We start from the raw sequence: 13,223 nt of genomic DNA, 5'->3' as shown, positions 1-13,223 counted from the left end.
TCCAAGGTGTTTTGGCCGTCGGTTCAGGGTGTACAGCAATAAACTCTTAGTTGGCAGCGGAAGTGAAAATAGATGGGAAAAAATGCAAGATGGAAAAGAAATTAGCACAAATTAACATATCGGTGTTCTCTTAGTTTGGATCAGTTCTAAGTGTGCTTGTTAGTATGTGCCTTTGGGGTCTGAGGTTAAAGGTCAAAGGATCATGGATGTCTTACTTAAAGAAAGTCAAAATGGAGTAATTGTTTAAAGGTCATCTAGGTCTCATGCCTGAGCAGAAAATAAGTTATTCACCCCTTTTCAGTGTATTTGACAATGTTTCTGTGATAAAGATGCACACTCTTATATTCACCAGAAGCATAGAATTATTAACGTCAAACACTGTTATGGCTAAATAGGGGGTGTCATTTTGCAGATTGTAATATTCTTTAAACAAAAAATGTGTTTAAAAGTTTTAAAACCAAGCTCTTCTTCTGCTGTGAAGACAATTTACTCTGATTTTTTTTAAGATCAAATATTGCATCAATCATAATTTTCAGTTACGCAGAATGAGTGTGTGATTAGCTGATGGGTGTGACTAGACCCGTCTGATGACGCGAAGGACAGAACAGGGGAATTGGGCAAACTACCGCCCCCTATTGGTGATGCATACACATGCGCTCGGTTCAGATGGAGGAAGGAAGTCTCACACATAAAGCTGAAAATTTAAACGCAATCACATTTATTGGCTTTTTTTCTATGCACAGATACTGAGCAGTCTGATGAGCTGGTAAAATGAATTAGATATAGAATGATGACATTTTCACACTTGTTCCATCTCCACCTGATAAATAAAATACAGAATGTGTTGCACAGCTCCAAAATCTACAAATGCTTGAGAATATTTATGTAAACTTTGAAAAAAAATATTTTTTTTTTGGATTTCACTTCATTTTTTATATAAAAGAAATTTTGAAAGTTTTTTCCATTTAAAAATGTATTTACAATATACAAAAATACAAAAGCAATTTCAAATCTGTTAAATCCTAGCTGGTTTTAAACAGGGAACATTTTTTTTAATATAGTTACACTGCTTTTTGTTTGCCTCCACACACATCCTGTCTTATTTTATCCCACACTGTACAAAATTGAGAAAAAAATATTCATTGATTATCTTTTGGATTATTCGCATGCCGTATATTAATAAATCTAATGAAAAAAAAAGAGTTATTCTCATTTTTAGGTTTGACAGGGCTAAAACTCATGGCAAATAAGTACATCTACTTTCTAATTAAATTGTTATTAGTCAATGCAGCTTTTGTAAGTAAAGAAAACAGTCTTTAAAAACAATTGTATCAATGGAAGGACAGGAAAATCATGAAAAACAAACATGTCTTGTATTCTTTGTCCGCTAATATTTAAACGTTTGTTCCCGCGTAAGATTTTACGAGATACATAATGTATCAGCGTTAAAAAGTCTTTGAAAGTAAACAGTTGGAGTCAATGACAGCAACCAATGTTATGGGATCTGTGGATGTTTCCTCATGATTTTTTTTTACACAATAATCACATTATCCATTTATGCAATTTGAACAAATCCAGAAAACCTTCAAAGTGTTTTCCTCACACCCAGTCTAATGCTCCAGCAATATGATCCAGCACCCCCCCCTCCCCAAAATACATGTTTATATTCTCCATCTGAACAGATTTTCTTTACAGTTCCTTATGATTGTCCAGTGAGTAGATATACAGTACAAGATAAACCCCTGTTGGTGATCACAACTATACAGAACAGAATTAGCCAGACAGTTTGTACAACTATAGAACCCACTATTGAACTTGACATTTGAACATAAAGTACAAATTTTCCTCTTACCATGGGGAGACACCCCTCTGATAAAAAATAATTATATGGTGGTGCCCTTTCTTTTTCTTCTTCATCTTTTTTGTTTGTTTCTATACTTATTGCATGCGATAGCAAACACGACAAATTAAACAATTAACAGGAACAAGTGCGCATCAGCAACATGGGCATGAAAACTGTAATAGTCATTTCACAGCTTTTTACCTTCCTTCTTAACACAGTGTCAGTTTTGCAATTCAGATTCGCTGAGTGGTTATCTATCTATCTATCTATCTATCTATCTATCTATCTATCTATCTATCTATCTATCTATCTATCTATCTATCTATCTATCTATCTGATTTACATTAAAATATGTTTGCTGAGGTATTCACAGAATACAGTGAATGGTTCCAACTGAAGTATGGTCTCTGGGTTTAAGACGTGTTGTGTCTGCTGCGAGAGGCAGTTGACGGTCCAACCTCGCCACCGCTGATAATTAGCTTCCGTCACGCACCAAGATGAGAGTTTGCTCTAATCCCGATGCTGGGTAGAAAAAAAAGGCTACAGCAATGCAACCGGCATGAGGTTTGTTTCCGTCTCTTGTGTCCTCTCTTTTAGGTTGTGAGATATGAAGTGTGAATGGTAAGACAAAACGGTGTACACCAGCCACTGGGTTGGTTGAGCTTTCACCTGTCTGATGCTACTGGGTCAGTGCAAATTAAGGAGAGGCAACAAGTAGAGGAGAGCAGTGAACACTGTTGAGTCGTCTGGAATAAACGCGCCAGTGAGACCTGTTCTTCTATGCTACACTCAGATTGATTCCCTATAAAATTTCTTGTTTCATATATTTATGTGTTATATATTCAGTACAAATATACATATGTAATTTAATTATAAGATATATTTTCTTTTCAATGACTATTGTTGAAGAATCATGAAGTGCAAAAGTGAGTTGTTGATTTATTTTTTTTTAATTTTAAATTTCTTTCTTTCTTTGTCATTTTTTGGAAAAACTTCCAAATTACCCTCCTCTTAAACTGGGTTCACTAAAGCATTTTCACCCTCCGCACACAACGGAATGCTTAAAACAGCAGAAAAAGACAAACAAAAGCCAAAAAACAAAAGCCCACACACTTCTTATGTCAAGCTGGCACAGTCTGGCCAGTCGCTGGATGACCTAAATCTGTCTGCAGATTTTAGATTTCAAGGATGGACTAAAATAACATGTAATTGTATCTGTTGGAACACGCTGCAGATCTGCCAGCACATACAGGGACCATCACCCTGCTTACAACCTCTGCTAATAGAGAAAGGCCACTGTGCGATTGTCCAAAATTAACCTGTGTCTTTGAAGAGTCAGTCCCATCTAGATGTGAGCCCTTGCTCCTTTTACTTTGTCACTTAAGTCCAAGACAAATTACTAGAGATCAGTGGAAACGTGGTACAAATATCACTACAACCTTTCACAGTGAAATATAACTCATAATTATACAAAAGCCTTGTTAAAATGTCAATGGAAACCAGGATCGGGGGGAGGGTTGTTCCATATAGGGTCATGCAACACTGTGAGCTTAATGTTCTGAGGTGGAAAAATAGGACAGAATCCATTGCTGTTTATTTGTTTTTAAAATAACTGATGTAAAGACAAATGGGATTGGCTCTGATTTTGATTCCAGGTCTGCAGATCAGACGGAGGGTTAAGAAGTTGGTATTGATGAGGTGGTTAACAACTTTTTAACATCTTGTTAAGAATATGGATTATGGAAATGCTAGCCAATGTTTGGACACCAAAATAGTAAGAATAATAGATTTTATAAGAGTTTTAAAATTTCATATGTGAAAGAGGCACACACACACACACACACACACACCTACACACCAGATGTCATAGAAATATCCACAGTTCTTGGATGTGCTTGTTCATGCACAAGCAAACTGTCAATACTCATTCGTATTTTTGTTCCCTATCAGAATTTTCGAAACACAAAAAAAGAGACGGTTCAATCAAAACATTTCTTAAATTTTGCTCTTTTAATATTGGGAGTGGGTCTATTCTTATGATGATACAATATTTACTGTAGGTGTAGCTGCAAATTTTCTCCACGATTCAGCCTTTTCACGTCACTCTGTCTGACACCCTTAAGAGGAAACAAAAATTCTATATATATATGCGTACATATACACACACCTATATGTGTGTGTGTGTATATATATACATATATACACGCACACACGTGTGTATATGTACACATATATAGATATATATATAGATATATACTCAGCAACAAATTTTGTATGTCTGAATCACACCGTCGGCCGCGAAAACACACCTAATATTAGAAAAGTGATACTTGCAAATATAGCACATATTTAAGATTAGAGGTGATTTTAGGATGACCTGTCATCATGGGGGCTCCCATCTGAGTTCTCTGTTTCCCCCTCAGAAATGGCTTGCATGGGTGCTGTGTAGAGGCGGCTGCGTGTGCTGTAGCGACTGCTGTTGGCTACAGGTGGGATCCTGGAACGTCCCTGTCGCGATGCAGCTGACATAGGCATAGTTTTGGGTGTAAAACTCTCAGAATTGGCTCTAGGAAAAAGGCCTGGTATTTGGATTGGTTCCAGGCCAGACACAGGAGGTTCCTGGAGGGCAGAGAGTGAATCCTCAGACTGTCTAATGGTCCCTTCCTGGACAGAGTCCCCTGGGAGTTTTGGGGTGATCGGGCTCTTCAGAATTTCTGTCGCTGACATACGGTAGCTGGAATCAGACCTGCTACCTTTTTTCAGCAGCAGGAGTTTAAATTCTTCGTTTGAAGTACTGGACTTCTTGGCGCTGCGGTAGATTGGAACAGGAGCTCGTTGTGATCCGGTGGGGACTTGGCTGTTCAAAGGAGGGGCTGGCGGCATAATGACAGCGGGGACAGGTGCCATTGGTGTAGGAGGGCAGAGCCGAGATTTGACATTTAAGTCTCCAGAATCTTTTCGGCCCAGGACCTTTCTCTTTGATCTAGAAAAAGAGGTAGTGGGATGGTAAATGAATGGTTGAATAGACTTTTTACAAGGTCATGCAATGTCAACACAAACTTTAGCACACCTGTGTATCATGGCAAAGAGGTCCTCAGTTGTTCGACTCTTGTTCGGTGATGTGATAATGATGTCATCATCCACTTTGCCGTCATCCATCAGGGGAGAGAGTGAATTATCACTTGGTGTGGAATCTGCAGGACACAACATTCCTGTCACTCGTCATCTGGATCAGTTCTAAACAAGCATTTAACTTTTACAGCTTAATGTTTACTTGTGCAGCACCAGTTGACTGAATAAACAGCTGCTCTGTTCTTTTATTTTGTCTTTAATTTATGAATACATCAAAACTCCACCTTTACTGAAGTAATCCTCAGTGTCAGGAGTGGTGGAGTCATCTTTGCTCTCCAGCAGATGATGGGCACTTCTGGTGGCACCTGATGTCACTTTCTCATCAGCTTCCTTATCTTCTTTTCCTCCTCTTCTTGCATCGCTGATTAGGTAAGGATGCGATGTCTCAGTTCTGGTACCAGGCACTTTGACTGGACTAGCCCAAGGCCCTGAGTATATGTGGTATCCCGCAGCGAAATCGTACGCTGGGGGCGGAGGGTGGTCTGATCGCCGACTTACTCTCGAACATGCAGCCAAAGGGGGCTCCTTCACATGTTCTTCCTCTTCCTCGTCATCATCTTCCTCATCGTCATCATCATCCTGGGAAAATGAGCGCTCTCCTAAAACTCTAAATTCGGGATGTGCGCTGGCCGAGTGTGTTAGCCCTCTGAACTCTCTGTGTGAGTGGATATGCGTATGTAGATCCACCGGTGAAGGGTGAGGAGCACGCGGAACAGGTCGATGTAATGGTGAGCTGTCCTCAGAGAGTTCTGACGACGTGTCCATCCTGGTTCTAAAGGCCGTCATTGCCCAAAAGGTGCCAGGTCCATAGCGGTCTTGTCTGAACAGCAGACTTTCATATGATGGCGGTCCATCTGGATGGCGGCCTGGGGTAGGTGGTTGCAAATGTTCAGGAGAGGACGTGTTGTCGTGAACTGGTGGTCTGGGAGGTGGTCTGCGCGGTGGAAGAGGCCTAGTGTTTGGCGGAGCCATAGTCGAAGCGCTTGGAGGACATTTGGGCCTGATGACCCTTTCTGCTACATTCGCAGCCTCAGTCTCTATAGTTGCAGCGCTTCCAGTAGATTGGCTCACAGGATGGAACTGCACTGAATGAGGCATAGATGGAGTTATTACAGATGCACTGGGGCTGGCAGTTGTTTGAGATAAGTTTGAACTTGGGGATTGGTTGGCATCTGACACCTCATTTACAAGCTTTGTTCCAGTGGCTAGAGCATTTGTAACTCTGTGTTTACTGTGGTGTAGCGTGTGCATGTGGTGTGTCCGGTGGGATAGCGTGTGTCTGATATAACCACCATGAAGAATGTTGAGATCGAGTTGAGAAGGTGGAGGAGGGAAATCTGGATCTCTCCTATAGCCAGAAGAAATTAAAGTTCCATCTCTGGAGAAGTGCTGTAATGAAGGAAGAGAAGACTTCCTCTCGGGCACTTTGGGCTTTCTTTTGCCAGTTGAGGGAGACTGAGGTCCTGGAAAAAATGCCGCAGAAGATGAGGGTAAGGTTGATGTTGGGGTTTCGGATTGACTGGAGTAGCCACTTGACGGTGATGCCAGGCCAGCCAGTTTCTCAGGTGACCCAAGTTTGAAGTCTCCTGATGGTAGAGGTGGACTAGCTGCTCTGGTATCTGAAGCCTTAGAAAGAGCCTGTGTTGAAGCTTCTGTTGAGGAGGAAGAGCTGTCTGGTGACTTCATACACTCCATGACAGTTGTGCCTGTGGCTGTGCTTGAGTTGGACATGGATGTGTACTCACCATTGTTGCACTTCAGGTCACTGTTGTGAAGCCACAGGTCTGCATAGTCAGATTGCACAGCACCTTCATCTTTAAAAGAATGTGTATCTGCAGAGCTGAAGGACATGGGCTCTACTATATCCACTGTTTCATGTAGTCCCATTCCCCAGGTTCCCAAAGGCTCTGCCACTAAACAAGCTGTTTGCAAGGGTTCTGGAGCACTTTCAAGATCCTGCTCCAGTTCCAAGTTTGTATCTGTGGAAGACAAGGTATCCTCTTGTTCACTAGCCATCTTTGGTTGATCTTGTTCTGTCTGTGTGTCTGTTTCAATATCAACACCACAAATAGGCTCCTTCAGAGAGGAAGTCCGTTTTGGTGGTGGAGGTTTAACTTTTGGTTTACGCAGCGAATGGCATGTCCTCCCTAGCGTCATTGTTCCTGCTCTTAAGCCTGTTATGTGCTGGGGATATGGTGCTGCTGTAGGGTTGGATTGGGCACAGTCAGGTCCTAGGTCTGCATAGTTACACATGTATCCTCTATAACCTTGATTACAGTCTCCAAAATGCTCAGATGAGCTGTAGAATCCCTCTGTATCAGGTGAGTAAGTACAGCTAGGGTCTTTATCGGCATTGCTGGTCTTTATGTCACTGAAACAGACTTGGTTTTCTGGACCTTCTTTAGAGTTGTATTCCTGGGGTAAATCCTGACTCCGGTTCAGGGTTCTGGTCTGATCAGGCTCAGTGTCCTGATCAGTCTGGTCTTGGTCAGGAGGATATGCCCACTCTCCTTCACTAGCAGTACTAACACCTGCATCATCCAACTGGTCTGTTGCTGAGGATGTGAAAGAGCTTGATCTGTGGCCCTGGCCCTGGGGTCTGAGGTCAGAGTGGTATGATGGATCTAAGGAGAATCCCTCATCAATGGCATTGGGCACAGTGTTTAGTGACAGCTCCGAGTCACAGTGGGATGAGCCTGTCAGTGGTGGTGAAGAGGGAGGGGGAATGCTTTCAGATGTCTGAGAGGGACAGGTTGAACTGGAACCACTCCAGTTCCCGCTTGAAGACTGGTGATCCTCTTTATGATCCACATGGCTGCCTAGACCTCCTGCTGTCGACACAGAGTGAATAGGGCTGCTGAAAGTGTCTGAACTTGATGAGATCTCACAGCTGCCCATGTCAGCCTTGCGAGGCAAGCGGGACCGTCCTCTCTCCATCCAGCTGTGCTCTGGGCTTCCTCCTCCTCCACAGCCTCTGTCTCTTTCTCCAGATCGCTGCAGCCTTTTCAGGCTTCCGAGCTGCAGTGGCTCAGGAGCAGCTTGGTCATCAGTACTCTCTTCCTCATCCTTCATCATCATCATCTTCATTCTTGGACTCGGACCGGAGGGAATGAAGTCCTCTGCTTCATACGGTGAAAGCTCCTCATCTTCATCGTCATCATCATAATTGTCATCATCATCATCCTCATCACTGTCCATCAGTCGTCCACCCTCTCTTGGTAGGCTACGAGAACGCAGCCGTCCACCATGGGTGGTAACACTGGTGTATGTGGAGTCTGACTGGTCACCCAGGGAAGAAATGTTCCCAGTTGAATGGGACAGTGATGCTGGGATTCCTTGATGGCCACGTTGAGCCCGGATGCGTCTTCTGGAGGGAGCAGCCGTGCCTGTTAAGTGAAAAAGTTGTGGTAGGGACCATTAGGATCACAGAAAAAAACAAGAACTTTTAATTTCTAACTTTGTGCACGATAGCATTTGTGTCACATCACACTGTTCAAAATGTGAGCTGTATAAGATGTCCAATATTTAACCTACAATGATCACAATAGTAGCTTTTTAAAAAAAAAAAAACTCCTTTGCTTAACCACTTTCTTGGTAACCAAGTGAACTGCAATAGGGAAGAAAAGATAATCTTTTCTGAAACATACACGCGATAAGAAAATCGTCTGTTTGGCAGCCAGAGTCGCGAGTGTGATGGAGACGACCGCCAATTGAGAGATCTTCTTGACAGAGAGAGAGCTGGTGGGGATTAGCATGGATGATCACTGTGCGCTCTCGTGCTACAGGTGATTCATCTGAGTCTAAATGTAAGGGAAAAAGGGGGAAAAAGGCCTGTTAGCACATCTGTATAGTGTCTACATGATTGTTATGACCTGTGACAATGTCCCTGGGTTTTACAATTCAATACATAAAATTTATTATCAAATACTGTGAAATACACGCAAGAGCGGTTGTGCTCCATTACATACCTATGTCATGTTGCACTCTTTTGGGGATTCCAGTGATTGTCTTCCTTCTCCTCAGCTTTCTTCTCCTCTGAAGAACCGACTGTGAATGTACCAAAGAGCAACGAGCACTTGCTTCCCTGTCAAATCCAACTCCTGTAGTCACAGCACAGACACCAAACACTCATATCAGTCTATGGAAAATATACAGTAGCCTCGCATTCATTACCATTGGTAGTTATGAGTTGTGTTATTTAGACAGCACTGGTTTGATTTCTCTGCCCGCGTTACCTGTGACATTGATCGGGATGATACAGGAGGAGACAGAGTTTGAATCTGCATTGGTCCTCTTTTCTGATGGTGGAAGCTTTTCCTTGGACCAATTTGTCTGTTTAGCCTGGCACGAGGTGGCATTAGGAGTTGGAGCTGAAGCTTTTGCTCTATGGCCTCCTGTGACCTCACCAACCTCAATTTCCTCTGTTGAGGTAGCCTGAAATAAGCAGAAAAAAAATTACCTCATATACAACATGGTTGGTGTACCGATGACTGTTAAAATGATGATTTATGAAACATGAACACAATGATTGAGTATGAAGTAATGAATACAAGGAACTACTATTGTATCATTCTTCTAAGATTGAGGGATGGCCAAATGAACCCTAAACCAACAAAGTGCACAACTCAAAATGTATAAAGTTATTTAAAAGATGTGAATGCTTAATACCTGCGTCTTCCATGGAATGCAACTTTCAACAGGTTGAAGTGAAAAAAAGCACTTAAACTAAAAGTAAAAAAAATGAAACAAAAGTGAAAAAGAAGAGATGACTGACAGTATTCCAAACTTGAATCAAAATGGTTCAAGGAGCGGATGAAATATGAGCGAGCTAACAAAGCAAGGTGGTCCCACTCTAGTGGTTATAAAAACACCCGGCATGGTAATAAAAACACAGTCTTGCCAGTTAACTCTTTATTTTCTCTCATTTACACTACATTTCAGAATGGAAGAGTATACTTATGTATATTCACACAAGTGCCTCACCTTCTTTTGGACTGCTTGAGTATCTGCTTCTCTCCCCGGCTTGTCCTGGTGCTAAAAAATTAAAAAAACAAAACACACACACACACACACATTTTGGAGCAAAAACAACACATGAATCCTCATAAAATGTGTTCCATTTCAGAAAAGATTAGTATTCTTACTTTTTTCTGTATGGTTTGGATCTCTGTTTCCCTTACAGTCTTCTCCTTCATCGATTCAGAGACAAACATTGCATGAAATCCCAGAAACAAACTGCAATAACAGTACAACAGAGAAGACAAATAACAAATAATGTCTGTGTACCTTCCTTGGTTGATAGTCCAACTCCCGCTCCCTTGCTGCTCTCTCTTGCTGCATGGTAACACAACAACGCAGTATTGTTAAAATGGATTGGACGGCACGTGCAATGACATAAAAGTGATCAGTGTCTGTTTATCAGTCATGAATTGATGTTTCTGAATTTCCCATTGAGGGACTAAGTGTATATTCTAGGCATAAGAATATTTCTAGTCCTATGTGGTTTGCCTCACCGCTCTTGCCAAGCGACTCCTCTGTTGTCGGCGAATAGAGTGTGGCGAGGGGAACGTGGGCATTGGGGGCGCCACCGAGATAGAGATAGTCACTCTGTTCCTCTCCCGACTTGTTGAGCGTTGGGCTTGTTCGTCTGTAAGGCCCAAAGTGCAGCACGTTAAATAACGCCATTAATGTCTGTGGATTACATTTAGTCCTCAACTCAGTGAATCTGCGTCCTTCACCTCGGTGCAGCGCTCTGAGGCTGAACTGAGCAGTTCTGTGCAGTTCTTCTACACACGGTGGGCGGGAACAAGGATGAAACACGTTGTGTTGGTGGTGCCATGGTGCCTGATAGTGAAGCGACAGCTTGCTCTCTATATCCAGGTTTGACACCGCTGAGACGAGAGGAACAGAACGAATTGCAGGTTAAATTAAATGTTTCTATATATAGATATTCCACATTCTTTCTTTTATTTTGTTTTGCTGCTGTGACTTCTAGAAAAGACACAGCGTTAACATGGATCATACCAAGGTTTTGGGTTTTGGAATTTGTAGTTTCAGTGTAGGGTTATCACCAACTACCCTGGTTTCCTCTGGAGTTTTGTGTGAGTGAATGCTGTGTGTGACCTGTCTTGGACTATGACCTGTCCAGTAGGGCTGGCCGATATATCAAGATATATATCGTATATCGCCATTCAGCTAAAAAAAATACGGAGACGTGATTTTTGGTCGATATTACGGAGCCCTACTGTTCAGCAAGAACAGCTCATTTAAAGAAATAACAGAGAGATGTTAAATAGAGAGTAATTGCCGATTTGTAACCCATTAAAACATCATATATATTACAACTCTCACACATCCATACACAGGAGGCACCAACAATTTATGTACTGTTACTTGAAAATACAAGCTTGGGTCCTTTTGAATTTAAAAGTCTCATATGGGCCAAACTAATGCAGAAATATACACATTATATGTTTATGTTGAACTACATTGAAATATTCATGAAAGAGCTCAGACAAAGCCACGATCATCCAGCAGGTGGCAGCACATGACACCACTGCGCCGGTTCATCCCCCATCAAAGCTTAATATTTAGCAACGCCACAATATTTCAATATTAACAAAGCAAGACAGGCCTACCGTTGAATATGTACACCTATCAATATAGCTTTAATTTCAAGGGACAAAAAAAAATTGATTTACAAATGAGAAAGAGAAATGGATGATGTAATTATGCAGCTCTGTTATCAGCTCTCAGGACCACTACATCTTTTCTAATCTCATATTTAGCTAAAATTCAAAGTGGATTTGTGTCCTTGAGAGCCACATGGCACATCAGTCGCCAGGCAACCTTTTGTTGTTGATCAAGGCCCATATTTGCCTGCAATTAAACCAGAGAGCTCCTGCGGCAGCATCAACCAGTTTACTCTTCAAGATAAAAAAGGAAACAATGCACATCAGGCTACCTGATTCACACAGAAAAGGTGCAAGATTTTTCCCCCTCTCACTGTTAAATAAGGGTAAAACTACAAAACTACTACAACAAAAATACCCAACCATTTCTCCACACATTGTCACTTACACGCCACTAGTATAGCATATATTCTATATAGTCAGTTGTTCTGCAACATTACATAATGGTTGCTTTATGAGCAAACTCCCTTAGCTCCCTCCCAAATTTGAAACGTGACCAAAATATAATCAGCTCTTTCTTAGCCCATTTATAACCTTTCTGGAAATTTTAAACAAAAAATAAATTTATGACTTTTAGATTTAGTTTTAACAGACAAACATCAGCTGTCACATAACCTCCTTGGCGGAGGTAACGATGTTTACTAATGGCCATACATTTTATTTTTGCCGAAGTGAAAATAATGTGTTGCTAAAAATTATTCTAGGGCAATTTGTTTATTAAAGGTAGTAACTATGATAAATATTGGAATATAAAGAGAGTCTGACAAGTCAATCACAAAAAAGTCCTTCAAATGCATCCACAGAGTAGAGACACTTAGCTAATCAGCACATTTATCACTGTGGCTTTTATCGCCATCTTCATATGTTTGGGGTTTTTTTGCCCTTCTGTTACTGCCACTGCATGGTCTCTTTCCTATACTCATAAAATAAACCAAGACTGAATTAATGACTTAAATGGTGCATGTGGACGGTCATAAACTGAGAGGGTAATCTCAGTGTGAGACTGAGATGTGTGAAATGCAGGTGAGGAGATAATGGCTTGTCCAGGAGAGTGGATGTAAACGATATGGTTTCTGAGATCCAGAGAATAGCAAAATCTGTAAAAAGGCATTTAAAAAAACAAAAGTTGGACAGCTAAAAGGTCTTGACAATTTTATGAAGATGGTTAAAGGACTGCAGCAAGCCTGTAAACAATTCCAGCATTTTAAAGAGAGAGGATACTAGAGTAAAACAAGCAGTGGCAACGCAGACGTTTTTATGTAATAGTTCTTTTTGGTGCAGCCATGTGATTTCTCTCCCTCTCATCCAGATGTGAGTGAATGTGAGTCATTAGTGGAGAATGTATTAGAGTGTATCTGGGTCAGGCAGCACACCCTGTGGCAGTAGCTGCAGAATCTTGTCATAGCAGACAGCTGTTATATAAGGAACGCTCACTGGCCAGCTCTGCGGAGGAAAAACTGTGCACTTTCAGCACATCAGTGGGCCTGTACCAAACACCACAACACCTCAACAGCTGGACTGGAGTTAGTCTTTAACTTTAATGTCCTTCCATGCAG

General features: G+C 41.6%; 1 protein-coding gene across 4 annotated transcripts in view; it reads right to left on the bottom strand.

Annotated features, from left to right (window-relative positions):
• Positions 1-701: 701 nt before the first annotated feature.
• Positions 702-13,223, bottom strand: part of nhsb (Nance-Horan syndrome b (congenital cataracts and dental anomalies)) — a 30,382-nt gene continuing 17,860 nt past the window's right edge. For 2 of the 4 annotated variants that reach the window (XM_057012860.1, XM_057012887.1), the window contains exons 2-12: positions 10,714-10,866; positions 10,489-10,622; positions 10,262-10,309; positions 10,120-10,164; positions 9,959-10,009; positions 9,211-9,409; positions 8,944-9,075; positions 8,623-8,775; positions 5,200-8,361; positions 4,914-5,037; positions 702-4,826 (exon numbers count right to left, since the gene is read on the bottom strand). In XM_057012860.1, the coding sequence (XP_056868840.1) occupies positions 4,211-4,826; positions 4,914-5,037; positions 5,200-8,361; positions 8,623-8,775; positions 8,944-9,075; positions 9,211-9,409; positions 9,959-10,009; positions 10,120-10,164; positions 10,262-10,309; positions 10,489-10,622; positions 10,714-10,866 (4,817 nt within the window). In that variant the 3' untranslated portion in view covers positions 702-4,210. The remainder of the gene's footprint in view (positions 4,827-4,913; positions 5,038-5,199; positions 8,362-8,622; positions 8,776-8,943; positions 9,076-9,210; positions 9,410-9,958; positions 10,010-10,119; positions 10,165-10,261; positions 10,310-10,488; positions 10,623-10,713; positions 10,867-13,223) is intronic. The other 2 variants (XM_057012868.1, XM_057012878.1) reach the window with 2 other exon arrangements.

Source organism: Takifugu flavidus, chromosome 2, assembly GCF_003711565.1.
Source record: "Takifugu flavidus isolate HTHZ2018 chromosome 2, ASM371156v2, whole genome shotgun sequence".
Lineage (NCBI taxonomy): Eukaryota > Metazoa > Chordata > Actinopteri > Tetraodontiformes > Tetraodontidae > Takifugu > Takifugu flavidus.
Note: the sequence above shows the minus strand (reverse complement) of the source record. Positions and strands in the feature narration are given on the sequence as shown.